Source organism: Python bivittatus, unplaced genomic scaffold, assembly GCF_059951505.1.
Source record: "Python bivittatus isolate LINGU-HERP-01145 unplaced genomic scaffold, Pbiv_v1 ctg000410_np1212, whole genome shotgun sequence".
Classification (NCBI taxonomy): domain Eukaryota; kingdom Metazoa; phylum Chordata; class Lepidosauria; order Squamata; family Pythonidae; genus Python; species Python bivittatus.
The window spans coordinates 794,427-818,079 of NW_028277067.1; the positions used below are offsets into that span (position 1 = coordinate 794,427).

At 39.0% G+C, this 23,653-nt stretch overlaps 1 protein-coding gene and 1 long non-coding RNA gene across 3 annotated transcripts; one reads left to right on the forward strand and one right to left on the reverse strand.

The window, feature by feature from the left end:
• Nucleotides 1-773: 773 nt before the first annotated feature.
• LOC148215431 (uncharacterized) lies at nucleotides 774-20,664 on the forward strand. 2 transcript variants are annotated; one of them, XR_015796597.1, is made up of 3 exons: nucleotides 774-1,882; nucleotides 15,372-15,515; nucleotides 20,091-20,664. It is a non-coding gene; the product is annotated as an uncharacterized LOC148215431 (long non-coding RNA). The 2 variants fall into 2 exon arrangements; XR_015796598.1 differs by having other exon boundaries at nucleotides 15,372-15,494.
• Nucleotides 7,230-14,814, reverse strand: LOC148215432 (uncharacterized). The gene is made up of 3 exons (XM_088143323.1): nucleotides 12,289-14,814; nucleotides 11,379-11,419; nucleotides 7,230-7,770 (listed from the first exon to the last, which is right to left on the reverse strand). The coding sequence occupies exons 1-3, from the start codon at nucleotides 14,305-14,307 to the stop codon at nucleotides 7,650-7,652; spliced, it is 2,181 nt and encodes a 726-aa protein (XP_087999449.1). The 5' UTR covers nucleotides 14,308-14,814; the 3' UTR covers nucleotides 7,230-7,649.
• Nucleotides 20,665-23,653: the final 2,989 nt, after the last annotated feature.

The following is a 23,653-nucleotide window of genomic DNA, read 5'->3' on the forward strand; positions in this document are numbered from 1 at the left end:
CACATTTTTTTCCTTATGAATATTTTGATTTTGATGTTATAAACTGCCAGGAGTCTTTTCAGAGTATGGACACAAAAAGTGATAAATTTGTTTGCAAGTAAATCCCACTGAAAGTGGAACTTGTGAAGTACAGTATTATTGTACAGTGCATGAGTTCTGAATCCTTCCGCATATCCCCGCACTGTACATTTCCGAAGTGAGAAAAAATGATGACGTAAACTTGGTTAAAACAGTACTGTACACAGACCCCTTAAACCCTTTCTCTCTCTCAGGATTTCCCCCACAAACTGCAATCACTGCTACAAACTCTGAGCACCAACGGGAACACGGAGCAACCTCGTCAGCGGGCGCCTCGGTGCACTGCCTTCCCAGGAAGGAAACTATTTATTCCTGAGAGCAGGAATTCATTTAAACATCTTGTAACAAAGGCTGAAATCAGTTATTTCGTAGCTCTGTCCTTTTAAATAGTTGTTCTGCTGTTCTTACATTATCTTTACAAAGACAAATACCAGCACAATGATAGACTACTAAATAGATCGCATCTTCCCTAAGGGTTGCGATGCCATTAGTCGAGCGCCAGCTTCTGAAATAAAAAGAGCAAGAGAGCGAGGACGCATGCGCACCCACCTCGTTGAAGGGAAGCCCGGCAGGCGGGGCGTCGCAGGGATGGACTTTCAATGTGCGCGCGCGCGCAGATGCTCAGGCATAGACCTAGAGTGAGCGTGAGAACGAAAGGGTGGATTTGGAAAAGGGGCGGGCCTCAGTTTCGCGCGTGTGCAGGAGTAGCGCTGGGGGTTCTTCAAAGGGCGAGTTGCTCAAAAGAAGCGACGCTAGTGGGTTGAGCGTGCCGAAAAGAGAAGGAAAAGGCGGGGTCTCCGTAGGGTGAATGAACTTCTGGCGGCGGTGGCTCGAAGTGGATGCAGCTTCCGCAGGAGGGCAGCCGCCGGTGCCTTGAGGAGGAGGAGGAGGACCGGCAGCCAGCTCGTTGATTCCGTTCGAGCCCTTCTCAGATTCAGCCTTCTTGCCGCGCCCGGGGTCGGCATGGACAGCATGGAAGTTCCGCCTTCGCCGCAGCCCCGATCCAGCGGCTCCAGCCGCTTTCTGCTTGCCCCGGTCAGGAGGAGTGGCTGCCGTTGCTCACTGCGGTGGGGTGGCCGGCGGCACCCAAAGTCGGAGAAGTGCCGGCGGTATGTGCGGCCTTTTTTTGCCCGGCCCTGAGGGAGCGCTCCTAGCCTTGCATCTGCTGAAGTGCCTCGCCGTCCCTGCCTCGCCCCCCGTGCCTCGGGGAGTTTGGGAGAGGGATTCTGGAAAAGCGGGAGCCGAGAGGACCTCTCCAACCCTCTCTTAAATTCCTCCGACTAAACCTTCGGTAGCTGTAGGGTACTTTCTCTCCCCCCCCCCCCGAGCTTGCACTGCAACAGCAGTCCCCGGATACTTTACTCGGAATATGTACGTTTGGGCTCATGGTGACTTAATGTTATGCTTCCTCAAAGAGTGGTGTTTTACCCTCTGGAATTTATCTTTTCCGACGGAAGGAAGGCAAGAAATTCTCCCCCTCCCTTCTGATGGGCAGAGAACTTTGCTGAATCCCCCTCATTACAGTTTATTGGGAAGTTTGTGGTCCCCTTTCACCGTACATCAGAGACACAGATTAAAGTTCTATCAGGTTGGGTAAAGTTTGGGTCTAATAAACAATGGAGCGTGGCAAGATGGATTATTTATGTGGCCAAGTACAACAAAAGGATGTGGGTTGCAAGTTGGCCAGGAATTTCTGGAATATTTGAATGATCCCAGCATTTCTACTGATCTTGAGCAGGATCAGCAGCACCTTGATAAAATGATTGATGAATTAACAGGATGGGTTAACTCTAGTAATTATAAGGTAATGATAATTGCACCTGATATAAATACGAGTCTTCATAGGTATTTGAGTGTTGCTTTTTCACTAAGCATTCTGTCAGTCAAGCAAATTGTTCAAAAATTAAATGGATTTTTATGTCATAGTGTTTATTTAATATCAATTTATCCTTTTACTTTGCAAAAATTCAGTTTTAATTAGCTTAGTAATGCTCAAATGTATTCAATAGACAAGACAAACATCAATATAAAATTCAATACAATTAGGTAAGATAATGCTAAATAAATAGGTATTTTCCTTGAGGATACTACATCCATTTTCATTATGGACTGAATATAAAACCTGCATGTTATGCTAGGATTGCAACATGTATATTTAGGAGCCTAGTTGAACTTAGTGGAGTTTTAATACACTAAAGCAGAGACTAATCAGCTACATTTTAGTCTAAAATTCTGGTGTTTTCACAGTCTATGTAGTTACTTGGTATAGAAATAGTGTGTCCTGAGGAGCCAAATAATTGATAAGGATTTTCCATTTTTTTAAAGCAGTTTAATAGCTTTAATGAATGCCCATTAAAATATCATGAAAAGCAACAATGTATTCAAAAGAATATTTGCAATAATATTTTTCCTTGTAGAAAATTCAAAATGACTCATACTTTAAATTTTCTAAGCAGGTTTTTCTTGGCTGCCATACATAAAAGAAGTAATAATGGGAACATGGAGTTAGACACATTTTTTAAAAAAATCTGAGATTATCATAGAAAGCTCCAGGATATTGCTTTATTACCAGTAATGGACATATCCAGTTCAGTAGTACAGTATTCTGAGTGTTGACCTTTTGTTTACACTTTTGTCATCTGGTGGCAGTATTGCTCTATAACTCAGGTTTCTGTTGATTCCCAGAGTACTCCAGTGATTAAGCTGTGTGAACATCATAGATATCACTGAACTGCTACTTTTGAAGTTATGTTATCAGGTGTACCAAATCTGCTTTTCATTTGTAAGTCAAGTAGCTGTAGGCTCATCCTTGTCCTCTCTGGTTTACACCATTCAGAGGAATGGATGATATCAGCTAATCTTAATGATCCAGTGGCAGAATAGTTCCCTCCGCTCTTACGGAGGATCATGCTGGGGAGCTGAGCATGCATACCTTACAAGCATTAACATTCTTGTACTTCAGTTATTATAGTAGCACATCCTCAGTCACAAGTTCTGGGAATAGGAGTTTGGCTACAGGATGACTACCTATTGTCCCTACAAGAAGAGTTGCCAGTGCCCAGTCAAGATAGCCACTTAATTTCTTTACTACATACATTCCACTGCAATTTTATATTTGAAGAACAGGCTGACATCTGAGGAAGAGATTGGGAATGGCTTCAAGAAAATTATTGTGACTGAAACTATGCCTACCCTTAGTGTAAAGAGAGTTTTTTCTCCCCCGGGTTTACAATAAATACACATAAAAAATAAGGCAGAGCATCAAAACAGCATAAATATAACTACTGAAAACAAAACTGAATTCAATCTCTGTTCAGTTTTGTTTTCAGTAGTTATATTTACTATATAAAAAAATAGGGATTGTAAAATGGAAAAGCCTAGACTGCATGAATTGCCAAAACAAAAAACCAAAACTCAAAACCATTCCCACAAAATAATAGTTAAATGATCGTCGTACCAAGTAAACCCTCTCCCATGGCATTGCCTGCTTTAATTGGCAGAGACACTGAGAACAGGAGCAGCAAAGAAAGCAGACCCAGCTTATTAAAGAGAATAGAAAAACTGTTTCCTGTGACAAATGATAGAAGAAGCAATGAGGGGTTGGAAGACAAATCTGTGTGGCTCTGATGGCCTCTACTGAAGCTCCATTCAGGTGTCAGTTTATTTGGCTTCTTTACGTGGAAAGGAGGCAGCATTAGTCTTTCACCTCAGGGAGAACACTGATTTGAGCTAGCTCTGGACAGTAAGGATTGAGAGTGTGCACCTGATTGTGCGTGTGTGCGCACACACATCTCTCTCCCTCTCTTCATGCTTGATCTGAAGCCATTTTGGGCTCTAAAGGAGGAGTGCAGAACATGTCTTGAGAGCTACACCAGTCCTTATGTCGTATATCAAAGGCTACACTGGATTGGGAAAGACTGAAATCTACTTTGGGTGGGGTAGGGGGCCAGGAAAGGAAGAGAAGAACGATCTCCTGGAGAGGGAAAAAGCTCAAGACTAAGGTTTGAGGGCAGGAAATGAAAAGAGCCAGATCCCGGGTTGAGCTGAAGTTGCAATATAGAGAAGAGTGAGAATGCAAAGAGGACAAGGTTGGCAAAGGAAAAGGACCAAGGGAATGGAAAGAAAAAGAGATATGGGAGAAAGAAATGAAAAATGGAAAAAGCAAAGAGATGGAAAAGATGCAGACACTGGAAGGAAATTGAGGGAGGTTAAGAGGGTGGGAGCACTGCTCAGAAGCTGTTCCATCTCTTAAAACAAACTAGTAATTCCTTGTCTGCTCGCTGGTTTTAGATTCCTAGCTGGAGGAGTCTTCAGAACACAATAGGCCTTTCTCTCAAAAGGAAATTTCAGAAGCTTTTATGAAAAATTGCAGGGCACAATATTCTTTATAAACTATTATTATTTTCCATTTTGTTAAGGACTATTATCCCCAATCACAAGAACATATCTGTGACGAAAGAAAACCATTTTGAAAAATAAAATTAGATATATTTCATTCCACTGGGCAGGATTTTATTTTAGTTTTATTTTAGTTTTGGAGTGGCAAAATACAGAGTGCCTTGAATGATTTATTGCATGGACTGCGTTACACTTGTTTGGAACAAATGCCACTTTATGTTTCACGATATTGTAGGGACCTGTTTCTCCTTAGCTGAAGTTTTTGAAAATCTATCACTGCTACTATTCTAGCGTATGAGCACCTAAACTCTCCCTGAAAAAAGAAGCCCTCTCGACAAGTATATGAGTTATATCTGAGTATGATGCATCATGACATCATCACTCAAATTATGTGAATTATGTAATCTGCATCTGTATGATGACATCACTGTGCAAATGGATGAATCCGGCTTGTATATTTAAGCAAACTAGACATTAATGACTTACAGCAAAGTGGCTCCTGTGCCCGAGCTCCTTCTGTTAAGGACCCTCTGTGTAAAAAGTAATAAAAAGCCTGGTTGCCAAGGAATGGCATCTTCACCAACACATAGCTTACTTAAAGCTAGCCATAGCTTTTAAATAGGAGAAATTCTAATTTGATTTCCTGCAAATGGTGGTGTTATGATAGTAATGCTGCAGTAAGGGGGAGAGTTGTTGACTTTTGTTTATTCCTTTTAACCTTTAAAGGTTCCAGATTTCGACCTTGGCTTTTCGGTGCCAGTTGCATATCTATATGTATATAATTTTATACATGCAATTCAATTTATTCAAAACAAAAGAATCAACAGTGAAGATCTGTTTAAAATTGTTAAAAATATTGTAGTACAATCCTGCCCAAACTTAGCTGATATTGAACAAGGCTTCTGCAACAATAATATGAATACACATCATGTATATCAAGGGCAGGCAAGCAGATGTTCCTGGATCCAGCCCCAGAGAGCATGCCAAATAGCTGGAAATTTGTACTCCAACAATATTGGAGGCCTACAGATTCTCCACCCATGATTATACAGTATTTGCAGTGCTTTTCATAAACTTTATTCTGATATCCTTACCATAGCCATATCATAAACCTGTGTTGTTCCTTTTGTAAATGTGCTGAGCTAAGAGATCATGGCTTGTTAAGATATCTGTTGAGTTCATAGGGAGGCCATTTATGGATTTTCTGATCCATAGCCCAATCTCTTAGTTACAGAATTATATCTCATTTGGATTATGCCTATATAGGATAAATTCACATTGAACAGTGTCATACTGGTATGTATTCTTTATGAAAAAAGTGTTTCCTCTTGATAAGACATAGAAACAGATGTGCATCTAAAAATCTAATTTTGTCATTGTTTACTGATCTAATTTCTAAACTAATGGTAAATCCACAGCCTTCAACCAGATGCTTGGTGGCAGCTTTTCTAACATCTCACTTGACTTTAGATTTCTTGATAGGCTAACATTGACTACTATGTAGCTTTAACTGTTACCTTTCTATACTCAGTCAGCCAGTTCTCATTGGCATAATTCCTGGTTAACCACCATCTCTTTGTTCCTAGTGAGTTGTGCTCTCTAGGCTATTACAGATGATTACTTCTCCCTCACAAAATGTGTCTCATATCCAGTCTTGGACCTACATAGCCATTCATCTATTCATACTTGGCATTTTGGGATAAATCATGCTGTTGTTTGGCTCTTCCTTGATTCTGTTTTGAATCCTTCCTTCCTTCCTTCCTTCCTTCCTTCCTTCCTTCCTTCCTTCCTTCCTTCCTTCCTTCCTTCCTTCCTTCCTTCCTTCCTTCCCATTCCTACAAACCTAAGGCTGCTTCCAGATAATCACCATTGGAAAGCAGTATATCACTCATTCCAAAATGGTGCAAGAAGTTCTGGAAAACCACAACAGAAAATACTTGCTGATATGTGTCCAGATTATTTATTTGCTGAGCTTGATTTGATGCTAGTAACACTAGAAGCGGCAGAAAGTTTCTACACCAAAGCAGTACTGGGAAAATTTTATCTAATTATTACAATACAATATCTAATTATTACAGTTGTTGAAAAAAAATAAAAACACCACCAACTTGCCACCTAGGAAACATTGTGGAAAATACTATTTTTTTTAATTTCTCTATTTCCAGAATCAGTTCCAACCGAAGAGAATATATGTAGCTCAGGTTTGAACTGTGGAGTCCTTGGTGCTCTCTGAGCTTGATTGGTTTCCTTGCAGATGTTTCAGTACCTGACTAGGTAACATCATCACTGCTAATGTATGTGTGGGGGGGGAATGCTCCCTATTTATATACAGTAGCTTGCCCTGGCAGTGTTGGTAGTATGGTTTTCTCCTTGGAAGTACCTTGATTGGGGTATTATTTTCTGCTTGATTGTTTGTCTGATGTTAATCCCTGCTTATCTGGGTGTAGGCTGCTGGAGAGGACTGTTCTGGTCTTTTGTTTCCTTAGCTTTTGTTGTGTCTCTTACACACTACTCAGATGTGATTTATCTCTTGAGTCTATTGATGGCTAATTTGTCTGAATGCTAAGCTTCCAGGAATTCCCTTACATTTTTGGATTTAGCTTGCTCTAAGATCCTGACAGTTTCCCAGTTGAAACTATGGTTCTACAACATACAGTGTAAGGACTGTAACAACCACTATGTAGGACAGATGGGCAGAAGGCTTGCAGAGCGCATCCATGAACACCAACTAGCAGTCAGAAGACATGATGAAAACTCCTCAATCTCAGAACACATGGACAGACTCAACAAGGCAGCCATCAACAGGCACATAGAGATAAACAACATCTACACACTATTCAAAAGAGACAACAAAACAAAAGACCAGAACATCTCACCAGCAAGCATCACCCAGATAAACAGAGATTAACACCAAGATTACCACCAGACATACAAGCAGTAAACAATACCTTAATCAAGGAACTACCAGAGGAAATAATAGAACAAAACAAAACCCACACCCCCACCAACACTGGCAGGGCATGCCACAGTATATAAACAGAGAGCAAACTCCATTCCATTTTAGCACTGAAGATGTTACCCAGCTAGGTAATGAAACATTTGCAAGAAAACAACCAAGCTCAGAGAACCCCAAGGACTCCACAACTAGAGCTTTTCTACCCTGGTAGGTAAAGTTACACAGGTCTAAGGGCACTGTGAGCTGTGCAGTACTTTCTGAACCGTCTATACATAAGAAAAAGGAATCCTGTGGGAAGGATGACCAGGAGAATCATCAAAAATTGCCATGGGTGTTTTCTGAAAAAAGGAAGAGAACAGCTCATTAGGAAAAGCTTTGCTAATTCACTATGCCCACTAACCTTTCATTAGGCCAGCCTTCTCAGCTTTCTAAACTATATCATTTGTACTCAGCAAAGCCATGTTGGTTAGGAATACTTAGAATTGTAGCCCAACATATCTGGAGAGCATCAGATATAGCCTGACCAAGTGCTTCCCAAATTCCTCCCATCATACAGGGCAGCATAGGGAAAGGGCTCATTCTGGATATATTTTTAGGCCCGCTGTGGTGGGGTGTTAAGCATTAGGCTGCTATTAGGTCTAAAGTGGTCTCAAGAGCAATAATCAGACCACCTTACAAAAGGGCAGTTAGCACAAATTTTGCATCAAGCATAGAGGAGCACCACTCTCAGGAAAGTGTTAGCGGGGAACACTTTCATTTCCAATCCAGACTTTTTAAGGGATCAGGCCATTTCCATATATTTAGAGTGGGAACACTGGGTCATGTTCCTACGGAGACAATTGGGTGGCTTTCCTCAATTTGTCCCTGACCCTTCTGGCCTTTTGGAAGGCCCTGAAGACATGGCTTTGCCATTGTGCTTGGGGATCTGTTGGAGGTATGGAACCTACAAAATGGTTGTACTGTTTGTGAGATATGGATTGCACTCTCCTGCAGATTGTTTTAACTGTTTTAGTTATTGTTTTGATTATTTACTGTATTTGTGTGGGAGGGGGTTGTTGTTGTTGTTGTTATTTTAACTGTGTTAGCTGCCCAGAGTCATATATGTGACAAATAAATAAATACATTTGATAATCTCCAGTTGTTTTGGGACTAAAGCTTGTAGAATTCCTAGCTAGTTTGGCCATTCTGTCAGTTCAAATACAGTTTAAGAATGCCAGATTGTCAAAGGCTGTAGGTAATCTAGATTTCCATTTTACTCTCCTCTTACAAAACAAAAGAAGGGGAGGAGAGGAGAGGAGAGGAGAGGAGAGGAGAGGAGAGGAGAGGAGAGGAAGGTTTAGGTCTAAACAGGAGAGTTATAGAGATCTTCATCACCATCTGAAGTGTTCCTTTTCTCCTATTTTCTTGTTTTTCAAGAATAGTCCAGGAATAGAGAGGAGGAACCTAGTGCTGTTTTGTATTTTATAGGTTTTTAAGGTTGGCCTTGTGAGAAGGAAATCAAATTCTTCCCCCCATGTCAGCAGGAAGTCAAAGCCTCCCATTTGTCTCACCCTACCATTGTTTATCTTGACAGCAATCAAGGCATATGACTAAATTATAGAAAGAATAGGCTCACCGAAAAAGATTAAGGCGTAACAGAAAGAATTGAATCCTCCACCCTAGTCCCAAATTAAATACCTAAAGACCTGGCAGGAAGAGCCAACATTCCTTAAATCCCAAAAATGGAATCATAAGAGATTTCTTCCCTAAGAGATCTACATTCCAATTAGACAATATCAGATAAGGCAAACACAGGAAACCCCAATGTATTGTCGAAGGCTTTCACGGCCGGCATACGAAGGCTGGTGTGGGTCTTCCGGGCTGTGTGGCCGTGTTCTGGAAGTTTTGTTTCCTGACTCACAGAGATACTGGACAACACCAACAGCCACTATACCAGGCTATACCGGGAAGCCATTGAGATTCACAAACACCAGCATAGCTTCAATAAAAAAGAGGAGAGTCTAAAAATCAACAAAACCTGGCTACCAATCCTGAAAAATACAGTCTGCAAAAGGTCAATGAACTCAGCTCAACCACCAGGACGTGTGAACAGTTCACACAATGAACATGCTAACCCCCAGCAGCCACTCATTAACAACTCAGTAGAAGAAAAAACCCTGCCTAACCCCCAGGAAGATACACACATATTCTGACACCAAGCAGCCACTCGTTAACCCAACTCCCCACCCCCCGAATCCCCCCAATCCCCCGCCCTTCAGATCTCTATAAATACCCACAAAAGGGTCACATCATCCTGGGCACAGAGAGAACTGCTCCTGTCTGTGCTCCTGCACTCTGAAGATGCCGGTCACAGATGCTGGCGAAATGTTAGGAAACAAAACTTCCAGAACATGGCCACACAGCCCGGAAGACCCACACCAGCCTACAGGAAACCCCAGCTCAGTAAGGTGCCTGACTCTAAGGTCCTTAGAAATTGCTCCCTAGTCAGTTTCATGGTGAGTGCTCTCTCCTGGAATCCTGGCTAATTTTCTAAGAAATCCTAGAGGGCAGGTTTCCCTTGGCACCTTTTAAGGATCTTCCTTCTAAAAGGGGATTCCTGGGAAGCCTGGGGATTTCCAGGGGATTCCATCTGGCCCTGGAAAATAAAGTCTCTCTCTCTCCTTCAAGCAACCTTGTGTGTTTATTCCCAGCTGGGAGACAAACCTCATTAAGTTTGCATTCTAACAGCCTGTTTCTGTTCTGATTGTTTTGGAAAGTTAAGATGATGTATGTCTTCTAAGAGAGAGAGAGGTCTGTGTCTGTGTCTGTATGTGTGTGTGATGTCTACACCATAAATGTGTATTCTTGGAGGGTTTCCTTTCCATCCTTCAAAACTACTGCTAGGAAACTGACTGGGGAGATTATTGCTACTGCAAGTGGGGACATAGGTGTTCTGTGCTTATTTTTTTATGCCTAGTTGTATAATTTATTTATATGGTTTCAATTAGGGTTAAGAGACAATTAATTCTGCCAGTCTGACTATGGGAGCAGGAGAGCCCTTCTGTAGGATAAATTATTTACACAGGCCCCAAATCTCTACACAAAAGTCCTCCAAAAACTCAGGGAACAGGAATGTACAGTCAAAACAATTCATTATCTTGGTGGTCCTCTTTCATCATTCTTGATTCTCCTGCTTTGGACCACACACGTTCCCCTGTCCCAAAAAGATTACACAAGAATCTTAGGAGAAACATTGCTTGGCTGTGATTTAAATTGGCAAGTCTGTTAGAATTCGGCAGTATGTAGAAATCACTTGCCAGCCTTGACTGAACTAAACTCACTGGAAAAAGGGAATAGTATTCTGGGAATCAGATAATACAGAAAGAACAAAAGTTCAGAGAGGTGGCTTTGGATGCCAGTTACATCGGGGAAAGAAAAGTGGAAGAAGTGTGAAGTATGAAGCTGATGGGGAAACATGTATAGGCAATTGACCAATGGCTTACAGTATTAAAAAAACTAGGGTTTAAGGCAGAGGTGGGCAGTGTGTAAGTCCTAAAGTCTTTTTTGTAGCCCGTCCAGAAATTGACCACAGCAAGTAACTGAGAATTGGAGGCACAACTTCTCGTTATTTAGCAGAAAATAACTTAGAAACCCATAGGCTTATCCCTTCCTAAAATACAATACAGAAATACCTACTCACACTCAGAAAACAATCATGCATATCTCTGAAATTTTAGTCCTGCCTACTTTAGCAATGTTACCAGCAACCAATCACACTATCTATTGGGACCTTTGGACTTTAATTTGTTTATTTTCAAGAACAGTTGCCTCATTTTAACATAAACTTTGTGGTGAAACATTAGGAAACTTTTTCTCAGAGGATTTTAAGTCAACCCTGAGTATATTCAAGTCAGACAAATGGAATAAATCGACACATACAGCCTCTATTTATACCAGTAAGACGTACCTGCAGCACAAAATGATATTGTGTAGAATATTCACTAAAATCTGAAAGCAATGAGGGGAAAATAAAGAAAACAACAAGTGAATATAGATTTTCAGGCACATTTTCATTAATAACTATCTTGATTGTGGAGTCATTGTATAAATTACATGATAATAGCAAATAATTTGAGGATTCAGGTTTTGATTACCAAACAGCCTCTAAGTCATATGGTTGCCTCCCACCCAACTCCATCTCTTTCAGATAAATTCTGATACTTCTTTTAGAAGGAATCTGGTAGCCCCTTTTCTGACTAGCAAATGTTATTAAAAGGCAAATTTTATTAAATTTGTTAGTCAGAAAAGACCAGACTCCAGACTCCTCCTGACTAACACAGCTGTCCTTCTATAATGTCAGATACTTTTTTGCAACTCTTCTGAATCTTCCCAAGGAAAAGTAATATGTAGATTAGTACTATTAACAGTACACAGTACACAGTACTATTCTCTGAAATGCAAGACTTAAAAAAAGAAATCCTTGATTTCACATATTTGCAATAGGCCCTGCGACAATCTTAAGATCATTTTTTACTTCTAATTCCTCAGATACGGCTTTTGTATTCTTGAGTCTCTACATTCAAACTGTTTTTATCTTATGATCAACCACTAGTTGTTGAATTTCTCTCCACCTTTCTTTCTCTCTCTAAATCAGTCTTTCTCAACCCTTTTACCTGGAAGAACCCTTGAAATAATCTTCAAATCTCAGGGAACCCCTGCATAAAATTATTATATCTACAGCTAGCATTGCATGGTGCCCAAAGTTAAAAAAATATGTATTTTTCACGATCTCATAAAAACCCTAGCGACCTCTTATAGAACCCTGTTTGAGAAAGGCTGCTCTATATTTTCACAGATGCTTTAGACAATTGTTTCACCTTCTCTTTTAGTGTTTCCTCCTGCAGACCTTTCATAGATGCTTCAAGCCATTCCTGCACATTTAGATGGGATGTTTCTGGCCCTTCTTCTCGGAGGTGATTTATGGATACATCCAGCCACTCATTCACATCTTGCCTGGATGCTTCAGGACATTCCTTCTGAAGATGTTTTATGGATTCTTTAAGCCAGTCCTCCAGGTTCTTTCTGGGTTCTTCAGGGGATTCTTGTCTGAAACTTTTCAGAGATGCTTGTAGCCATTGTTGCACATTCATTCTGGATGCTTTAGAACCACGCTTTTGGAGATTTGCTACAGATGCTTGAAGCCATTCAGGTCTTAAGCAACTTTCAGAGGAAGCAGGTTCTACAATAATCACTCTTTCCCTGGTCTTTTCCATGTTTGCTTTTGATGCTTTAGAGTATTGTTCTTTGAAATCCTGGATGCCTCTAATAGATGCTTCAAGCCATCTCTGAGTATCTAGATGGGGTGCTTCAGCTTCTTCCTTTACAAGGTTATTAATAGATATTTCGAGCCATTTTTTTGCATCTGGTTTGGATGCTTCAGGACTTTTCTCCTCAAGGTTTTGAAAGGTATCTTTAAGCCATTTTTCCAGAATTGGTCTGGGTGCTTCAGAAGATAAGAGGCTTTCTAGGGATCCTTGAAGCCACTGTAATGTATTCTCCACAGGTCCTTCAGAACATTGCTTCTTGAGGTTATCTATTGATTCTTCAAGCCATCCAATTCTTAAGCTATCTCGCAACTCTGCCTCAGACTTCTGTAGATACTGAATGCTTTTAATAGATGCTTCAAGCCATTCCTGCACATTTAGATGGGATGTTTCTGGCCCTTCCTCTCGGAGGTGATTTATGGATACATCCAGCCACTCATTCACATCTTGCCTGGATGCTTCAGGACATTCCTTCTGAAGATGTTTTATGGATTCTTTAAGCCAGTCCTCCAGGTTCTTTCTGGGTTCTTCAGGGGATTCTTGTCTGAAACTTTTCAGAGATGCTTGTAGCCATTGTTGCACATTCATTCTGGATGCTTTAGAACCATGCTTTTGGAGATTTGCTACAGATGCTTGAAGCCATTCAGGTCTTAAGCAACTTTCAGAGGAAGCAGGTTCTACAATAATCACTGTCTCCCTGGTCTTTTCCATGTTTGCTTTTGATGCTTTAGAGTATTGTTCTTTGAAATCCTGGATGCCTTTAATAGATGCTTCAAGCCATCTCTGGGTACTTAAATGGGGTGCTTCAGGTTCTTCCTTTACAAGGTTATTAATAGATATTTCGAGCCATTTTTTTGCATCTGGTTTGGATGCTTCAGGACTTTCCTCCTCAAGGTTTTGAAAGGTATCTTTAAGCCATTTTTCCAGAACTGGTCTGGGTGCTTCAGAAGATAAGAGGCTTTCTAGGGATCCCTGAAGCCACTGTAATGTATTCTCCACAGGTCCTTCAGAACATTGCTTCTTGAGGTTATCTATTGATTCTTCAAGCCATCCAATTCTTAAGCTATCTCGCAACTCTGCCTCAGACTTCTGTAGATCCTGAATGCTTTTAATAGATGCTTCAAGCCATTCCTGCACATTTAGATGGGATGTTTCTGGCCCTTCCTCTCGGAGGTGATTTATGGATACATCCAGCCACTCATTCACATCTTGCCTGGATGCTTCAGGACCTTCCTTTTGAAGATTTATCACAGATCCTTTAAGCCATTGTGCCAGGGTGTGTTTTGATGCTTTAGAAGAATCCTCTTTCAATCTTTTCAGAGATTCCTGAAGCCATCCCAGTATATTTTGTCTGGATTCTTTGGAATTATTGGTTTTGAGCTTGTCTATAGAAGCTTTAAGCCATCCCTTCTTTAGGTCATTTGCCAGCAATTGAGTTTTCATCTTTTCAAGACTTTCTGCCTTATCTTCTGACTTTTTAACATCTGTACTTGTTTGCCATACATACACAAAGCTTCTTTTGCCCTCTGTATTCACATGTGATCCTAAGCGCTCTTTACATATTCCATGCATCCATGACCTATATATCAGTATAAAAATCAGAAGGTTAGATATGAATCTGGAAGAATAAGTTGAACAAAATATTCTTATATAGTTATATATAATGAGGTATGGATGTATGGATGTGTATGGATGTGTAGTTAACTATAATGAGAACTGCTTTGATGTCAAGAAACTCTCATTCCAAAAGCATATAAACTTTTTTGGGGAGTGTGGTTGGGGGTTGTTCAAAAGACCTATCCTATACATATCTATTGAAAAGTCCCATTCACTTCCATGAGACTTACTCCTAGATTTGTATATGCAGGATTGCAACTGTAGTGAGCCATAATACATTAATTTCTTTCCTTTTCTGTGGGGAGAGGGAGAATATTATTTTCAATATTTGGTCAATTATTGAAGAATGTTATATGTAACATTCAGCTAATAATAATAATAAGTTCCATTGTTCTTAAAAATCCATTGTAATTTATCTAAATATTTATAAGATGTGATTTATATTTAGTAATACATGTTTGTGTCTAGGAACAACAAAAGTAACAATATCATTATAGAAACCAAGATTCTTTTTGTTCTTTTGGAACATTTTTACAGAGTTCTGGATAATTATAGTACAATAACATTTAGTAGTAACTGTCTGTTCGAATGTGACCTCCAGAAGTGTTGAGTGTTAAAGCTCTGGGTTATGAGAACTGATGTTTAACCTACTGCAGTAATCAACTTGTGACTAGTGTGCAGGAATATGAAAGAAGACAAACAGTTAATTTTTCTATTAGGTGGTGATAAACTCTGGATGTCAAGTTTCATTTTATTTATTTGTTTATATCATTTATATCCTGATTTTCTACAATGCAAAGGAAATTTAAGATGAATCTCACACATAAAATTTTTAAAAAACCTTTTTCAATGATACAGTAAGAATGGTCTTATAAACACAACAATAGAGTCTAAGCTACCAAAAGGAAACCAATAATGATACAAGTTCTTCTCTATTCTTTTTTACTTATTGTGCATGATTGTCTTCATGTACTACACCCATATTAAAAAATCTGCCCTGGTTGCTTATTGTTTTCCAGGCCCAATTCAGTTGGAGCTCTACTTAACCCAGCCAGGATGGGAAATGTTTCAAAAGAGGACAGAAGAGAACAAGAACTAGAACAGAAGAAAGTGAATTGCCCATTGCTCTGTCAGCTGCAGAGGTGTGGAACTGGGACGATCAGGTAGCATCAGGTCAATCAGAATGTCTAAGGTGAAGCAACAGCAACCCAGCTCTAGATATAGTGCAAAGAAACCCAGAAGGAAATAATTTATGCCATCTTGATCTACAGGTCTAGATTTCTAAGAGAAGTCAGGATTAGCAGAGGTGCCCCCTTGTCTGCCTCTGCAGTAGAGTGAAGCTGCTGCTGCTGCTGCTGCTGCTGCTGCTGCTGCTGCTGCTGCTGCTGCTGCTGCAAAGGCTCCTACTTCACCAATGAAGTGCTTTGCAAGTAGGAAGTTACTGTAGTGTTCTGGCCAGTGGTCCTAAGGTGAAGGTCCCTAAAGGGAGAATAGCCATGGGGAAGGAAACCGGAGCCAACTTGGAGTCTGTATCGGGGTTGGCAATCTCCGGACCACATGCAGAGTTCTCCTACATTTTTTTGCAGCCTGCAGGTCCACTGGGAATCCTGCTTGCTTTCCCCACCGGTGATCTGTAGCAAGATTATTGGGAGTGACGGAGAAGCTTCATTTATTTCCTTATACTTCCAGTGAATCTATTCAAATTGACTAATTTCTCCTTGTCACTGCTATGGATGCCACTGGTGACGTGGGGCAAATTGCTCAAGATCATTGGGATGGAGAGAAATGAGGGAAGGATAAGAATGAACTTGTGCAAATCAATACGTATTATTGTTGATTATCTCTAGTTATTTAGCTTTTTAGTTTTTATTGCTATTGTGTTTTATGTATTAACATTTATATCCCACTATTTTATATTGCATTACTGTATATCAAACTAAAGTTTACTTAGTCTTTTTATTAGTAATATTTATACAAGGATTTTAGTGATATAGGGATTTCCTAGTTTTGTTTCTGTCATTCTAATTTTTAGTTATTTTTCCATAGCTTATAGGATAGATTGCTCATACTGGAATCATATATGTTTATAGCTCTAATGTTATTTTACGCTGGTTGATGACAGAAGTAAAGATCTGAATTTAAATATAGATCAGGAAATGGGTGCATCTGTCCTCAGATTAATTTCAGTTGGTAACCAAAGTGGTCTTCAATATTAAAAGCACTCTCTCCCTATGCTATATCCAAGACCATTTCATTATTCCAGGAGTAGCTTGATTCACAGTTACCCCAGTCTGCAGCCAGCATAGATGCTCCTCCAGTTGTTTTCAGTTGTGGAACAATTGCCTCCATACTATGCCTTTTGCTCTTTTGTTCCTCCTTATCTCTGCTGAAAAAATTCAGCACTTCGGCACTGGAGTAAATTCTCTACTGTGACAATCACACTGAATGCAGTGGTGTTATTAGTACTCAAGTACCAGGTTGCATTGTTAGAAATACCAAACTATCTCAAACTCCATTGCTGATGGGGTTTTTTCAAATACAATGGCCAGTACCATTGTAAATGTTGAAATTATGAATATTCTGTTCAAAGTATAGTTACTTAATAGGATTATACAAAGATTTGAAGGAGTGCTTCAGCTTGATGAAGCTTTGATCATCTCATTATAACATCTTCACGGAATAAACCAGGGATTTGTTTTGAAGCAGCAGACTCAATCAGATGATTTATAAGTAAATGCTTGGCAGGTGTGATGGCTTTTTTACTGCTCCTGGGGTTGTTTCAGTCAATCTACAAAGTCGCTTCTGCGGTTCCAAGATGCTGAGGGGAGTTGGATGTGTAGTGGGTTCTCTGAAATTGACATGGGAAGTCAATCATTTTAATGCTTTATTAAACCTTTCCATGTCAGAGCTCTTTGGGATTGACAAGGCTTGTGCTAAGGGAACATTACACTGATATTTTGTTCCTGTCCAGTACTACCCTTATTTTTAAATTCAGCATGACTGGGACAGCTTTAAGTCTCTTGACAAGAAGTGAATGGGCACCAGGCTAATACTTAAGGCACTGGCCCCAAATGTCCCTGCTTTAAAAATACAAATGGGAGTGGGTGGGAGGGAGTGTTCAAAGCTACCAATGCCACATGTGGTGTGCCAGCCTCTTCCTCTGTGGCTTGCCAGTCTCGGTGGTGCTATATCTCATTGTGCCATTCTGCTTCTTCTGCCTCTGCCAGCTAGCTAATGAACGTAGAGAATATTCCTCCAGCTACATCCATGACACAACTGAGACCTGCTGGTGAAAGGAGGCCTTTTCTAGGAGGGACAAAGCTTGCTAACCAAGTGATCAGAGGCAGCAAAGCTATACCACTCCACAAGGGTAATAGAGTCTTTAATGCAAGTGAAAAACTCAGAGCTCATTTTTAGAAACTAATTCTGAATGCTTGCCTTTGTAAATTGGCATAGGACACTTGCTGCATTGGTCCAGCTAGCTTCTCTATCGGTTCATTGCTAGACAGTTTAGAGACTGTTGTGTTGTATCACTGCTCTAAATGAGGTATAAGGTACTCTAAAGGATTTACCACCCCTGTTATTGTCATCCTGTTCAACCAAAAATGAAGCAGCTTCAAGCATTTTGAAATTTCCCATTATAACCTATGGATGAATCTCGTTCTGAAGCGACTCCTGAATCTCAAAATAGCTCAAAAGCAAGTTGGGTTGCCCTCAAATCTCAGACTACAAACTCAAGTTGAATCACGCCCTTTTTGAATCGCCAAATCAAAATCAGTCCTGAGTGATACACATAGCCTTAGTAAAGCCATTGTTTATCATAAAATATGGAAGAACTTTACGTTAAAATATGTCCATTAAGGAAAGGCAAAATAAAATACACCATAAGAGGAAAATCCAACTCAAATGTGCATAGAACAAATTGTCAGAATTTAAACTAAAACAAAGTCCCAAAACTTTAATGGGACTCAGAATACATTTCTGCCTTCTTGTAAGAACAAATATATAATGTTCCTTTAAGAATGGCAAAAATGGGCCTGGCTAGATAATAATCCCTCCCCCGCCCCCCCAGTCCTGCTGTGCTGCCTTATCATGGCTGGGGGGTGATGGTGGTGTTCTTGGGAGAATGAGCAAAAGACATCGAGAATGTATGCCAAGAATACGTATTCCCAACAGGGTACCCAAGGTTTTGAAGGTCATCCCAGCTGCTCAACTAAAGAAAGCAGGCACTTATATTGGGCAGCAATGATATAGGAATATGCTGGAAATGGATGATCACTTTAGTGATAATGAAGATGCATCAATTCATACTGCATGGGAGAAGGGAACGGTAAACCACTCCTGTATTTTTACCAGGAAAACCACATGGATATAAGACTTGAAGGACCAGGTTGGGGAGAGAGTGTCATGGAGAAAATCTATCCATGTGATCACTAAGAATCAACACTAACTTGATGGCACATAATCAAGATTATAAACAGCAAATTATTACCAAATACTTTTCAGAAATCTTTCTGGAGAGGGTATCTAAAAACGTTTGTGTGGTGTGTATAATATTATTACATTTAGAATATTTATGTCCTACATTTTAATATACAATTATTTACCATAATTATATATTATTTTGTAATGTACAGTTTTAATCACTTGTAATAGATTATGTAACTTCAAGTATCCTCTACATTACTCAGATATAAACAGTGAAGAAACACAGTATTAACATGAAGGAAATTTCTTTTTAATCTAATTGATTTCAGTATGAATTATTTGAGAAATTAAGTCTTCCCTTAAAACTCCAGGGACATGAAATAATTCCGTTTGGGTTGGATTTCATCTAGTTATCATGCTATAAATGACTGCCATAAGGTAAACTTTGGTACTTGATGGATGTAAGCAATGCGACACAAAAAAGCGAGAACTCTGGGCAACTGAAAGTACATCTTTCCAGTATGAAAGTGCACCATATAAAGGTATTTTCAACTATGCCAAAACTTACAAAGAAACCTGTAACTTATCATTTTTGAGCTCCTCTTCCAAGCAGGTTAATTTTATCTGAAGAGTCTGGAAAAGCCAAAATACATTACAAGTGAGAAATACATTTATATATCAGCCTGCCCACTCCCACTACTCACACTGGGGTTCTTCACCTCTTGTTATTATGAAATGAAATATTTTTCAGGCTATAATCTCTCGTGATTTAAATATAAATGGCTTTTTCGCAAGGGAATTTGTTGTGTGAGAGAACTGATCCCTCAGCCTGATTCATTCACATGTGAAAATGATAATGTGGACATTAACTGTATAAGTAACATTATATAATCTATAGCCCGCATTAGGAACTCAAACTGGGACTTGAATCAGGTTATCAAAGAATAATTGGCCGCATGAATGTAACAGCATATGTTAGGGGTAGGGAGGCAGATCCTATTGAAATTACTTGGAAACTATTAGAACTCTGGATTCTGTATAGATTGAGTTGTTAACTCCTTCAAGCAAAAGTATTACTGCTGCAGTCTGTGGTGATCAGACTCAAACCCTCCCCTAAATAGCCAGTATGCTTTGCCAAAAAAGGAAACTCTTGACCAAAAAAGGACACAGTCTGGATAACATCTACAGGTAGTAATTTGTATGTATGCATAGTTAGATGTTATTATCATCATCTCAGTAAAAATGCAATAATTTCACAGCTGTGGAGAAGTGTATAACCCACGTCTGTACTCCCTGTTCTCTTTTTTAAGGTTCTTTATCTTTCAGCTGGGATTGAATTAAGCAGCCCTTCAATTAAGCAACCCTTCAAACTGAGAATGTCTTCAGGTAGAGGAATGCCTTTTGCTCAATACAGCACATGCCACCTTCTCCTTCCCATTGCCTGCTCATAAACCTTATCGTTAACCGGGGATAGGAAAAGGGAAGGTCAGAAAAGTTCAAATTTTGGCAATGAACCCTGAAGCAAGGGTGGAAGACCTGAATATTGCCATCCATGACCAGTTCATTCAGGAAAAAGGGAATTGCAAGAACGTGATCCACATCCATTTTGGAATGACGTTCAGAAGAAGATGCCTTTTGGTGTATGACTGCCCTTGGGACTGAGACAGTGAATATAACTTATAGTATATGCTATTTATTTATGACTATACCACCCCATGTAAAATATTGAGCACGGCCTAGGATTCACAAAAAAATCTTTCCTTTCCTTTCCTTTCCTTTCCTTTCCTTTCCTTTCCTTTCCTTTCCTTTCCTTTCCTTTCCTTTCCTTTCCTTTCCTTTCCTTTCCTTTCCTTTCCTTTCCATTCCTTTCCTTTCCTTCCCTTCCCTTCCTTCCTTCCCTTCCCTTCCCTTCCCTTCCCTTCCTTTCTTTCTTTCTTTCTTTCTTTCTTTCTTTCTTTCTTTCTTTCTTTCTTTCTTTCTTTCTTTCTTTCTTTCTTTCTGCTTTTGTGGAGCGTGATCATGAAATAAAAGTTACCCCCTTTCAAGAACACTTGTATTTCACAGAGTGGGGGCAGGATGCAATTATAGAGCTCAAAGCTTGAATACAGCCCTCAAAACTCCTGCAAATTTTAGGTGTGAATAATTAAATGCCTAGGAAGTAAATCATATAATGTAGTTGTAATTGCCATTTTAATTCAGTGCCTCACTCAGTTTGCCCAGCAGGCCACTTAAAAGCCACATCCCACCCTGAACACAAAAAGCTGCATAGCTCTGATATAGAGGGACTGATTTCCAGGGTTTCCTCACCCCCACCCCCAACAAAAATAAGGGGGGAAGGGGATCACACATTTAAAAAATATATACTTTCCATTTTAGCACCTTAAGAATGGACTCTGATTTGATTGGCAAGGAAATAAAGATAATCTAACCAAAAGTAGTCATATTTATTTTCATTGTTAATGTCTTGTATACTGAGTACAACTAAATGTGATATACCTCAGAATGCTTCCTTTCCTCTTTCAAAGCTCTCCTTGTTGCAGACAGTTCTTCTTCTAACTTTGTAGTTCTTGTTATAACTTCTTGTAACTTTGACAAACTACACTGTTTTAAAAAGACAAACTGCCAACAAATAAAGACACTTAATTTTTCTAACAACAGTTTTATCGGGGGGGGGGTGCGATGTTAACCATTGTTTCTGCATCCTCAAATCTTAGATGCCACCTGATACCCATGCTACCGAAACTATGCACACTTGCCTGGAAGTAAACACCGTTGAATAAAAGAAGATTTATTTTTATATTGCTCTGTCTGTACTGACGCTGGCACTTAATACAAACTGTATAGCTGCAGTCTCTGTTGGCATAATTTGTGTTTTTCATCTCCTACTTTTTACAGCCTGATGGGCTGGAGTATTCCACAGCATACTCACTATTTTGTGGCATTTCATTCATGTCAATAAAGTTAGTCACTCCTTAAATAATCACTGTAATCATTAAAGTCTTTTTCTCCTACAAGTACAGAAGTGGAGGGGAGAAAATCTTACTCTTATCTTAGTAAGTTCATTTGCAATATTAAAATGCACTGAGGTTTATTGTAAGTCTTACTCCAAATGTTATCTGCATATCAGTATTAGATCATAATTTTCCTTCTTTTAGATTCGGTTTCTGGAAATGAATAAATCAACCAGGATCTAGAGCCCAACTGATTTCAAAGGAAATTATGCATTAATAACGGGATGCAGGATTGCAGCCTACATTCTTTATACATTTGAAATATTTTCTCAACTAATAATGCATTCATTTATCAGTTATACCACATTTTAACATATCTATCATCTATCTATCATGATCCCATGAAATAGGTTGCATTATTTCCATCATATTACCAATAAGAAATTGTTATTGAAAGTGAAAATAGCTTGTTTAAGGCCATACAATAAATCCATGGTTAAACTGGAATGTGAATCCACATATCACCCCAACTCCAAACTGGATTATTAACCATATATTTTGGAGCCATGGTGTAAGAAGATCCTGGGGAAAAGCTGTAGTGAGGCAATTATAAAGTTTATAAATACGTTTTCTATTAAAAGTTTGAACAGAAAAAAATTCAGAAAAGTGCAAAATATTAAGGTTGATAACATTTTAGTTAATGGATTTGTTTAGAAAATGCAAAACATGGTGGTTCACACAAAAATGTGAACCATCTAAATTTTACTTCAATCCTCTTGAGATATGTTGTGTGGCTAAGGAACCTAGCTAATGCGGCAAAGAAGAAACCAACCTCGAACTAGCATGAACTCGTATTTTTACTGATAATTGCTATTTGTTCCAGTACCTTTTAATTAAAATGGAAACTACAGATAAAATTATGAAATATAGTTTGTATTGTGTAGATGTGTGTCCATGGATCTTATATACATAATAGAAAGTGAATATATCTACTGTATAAAATAGTATGCATAGATTGCATATGCAGTAATAACAATTAGCAATTTTGAACAAAGTGTTTATTTTCAGTTTCTCTGTATTTTTCTCATAATCATACTCTAAGTGATCTTCAAGTATGAAATCTATAGCTACAAATCTGGAGTCTTCTTTTGATAATGCTACCCTGCTCTTCAGTTGTTTCAATTGGAAATGAGATTGCAGACACAATTAGTTACAAAGTGTTTGATTTGGATTGAAGAAATAATAGCCAATGAATAATCAAACTGCAAACTCTAATTTTTCAGGGAAAAGCCCAACAGAGAAGAGACAACAAGGGTGCTGTTTTCTTTTGGCATTCTCAGGTCCATTTTCTTCTGTCTCATATTTTGGATTTAAACATTGGCTATTCTCAATTGCAGAGGAGATATTATTTTATTTTCTTCTTGTTTATGTAGTTTCTAATTTTGTCATTTGTTTCTTCCATTCAGACATATGTATTATATTTTATTTCTCCCTTTGAATTTGGCTTTCTGTTTTCTAATTTAATCCTTTTTTCTAATCCTTGACTTTTTTCAGTTATGCTCCATTTTGAATTTCTCCACAATAGTATTTTTCCTACCCCAATATCATGGTACGATAATAGGGATTTTTCCCCCATTTTTATAGTTTTTATCTGAAAATCACAAAGAATCTTTCACTGGACTAATTACTAAATTTCTCTTGATATATATTTTTTAAAAATTGAAGTATGATTAATAATCAATATCAAGTACCTAAATAACATACATCCACAATGCATAGAGAAAAAAGATATACTAAAAAGTAAGTAAAGAGACAGGTATTATACACATACAAATTTACCATCTATCTAAAATATTACCATATTATAATCTTTTGCTATTAACTATAAAATCCATCCAAAGTTGATAGAATTGTGTCTCCTG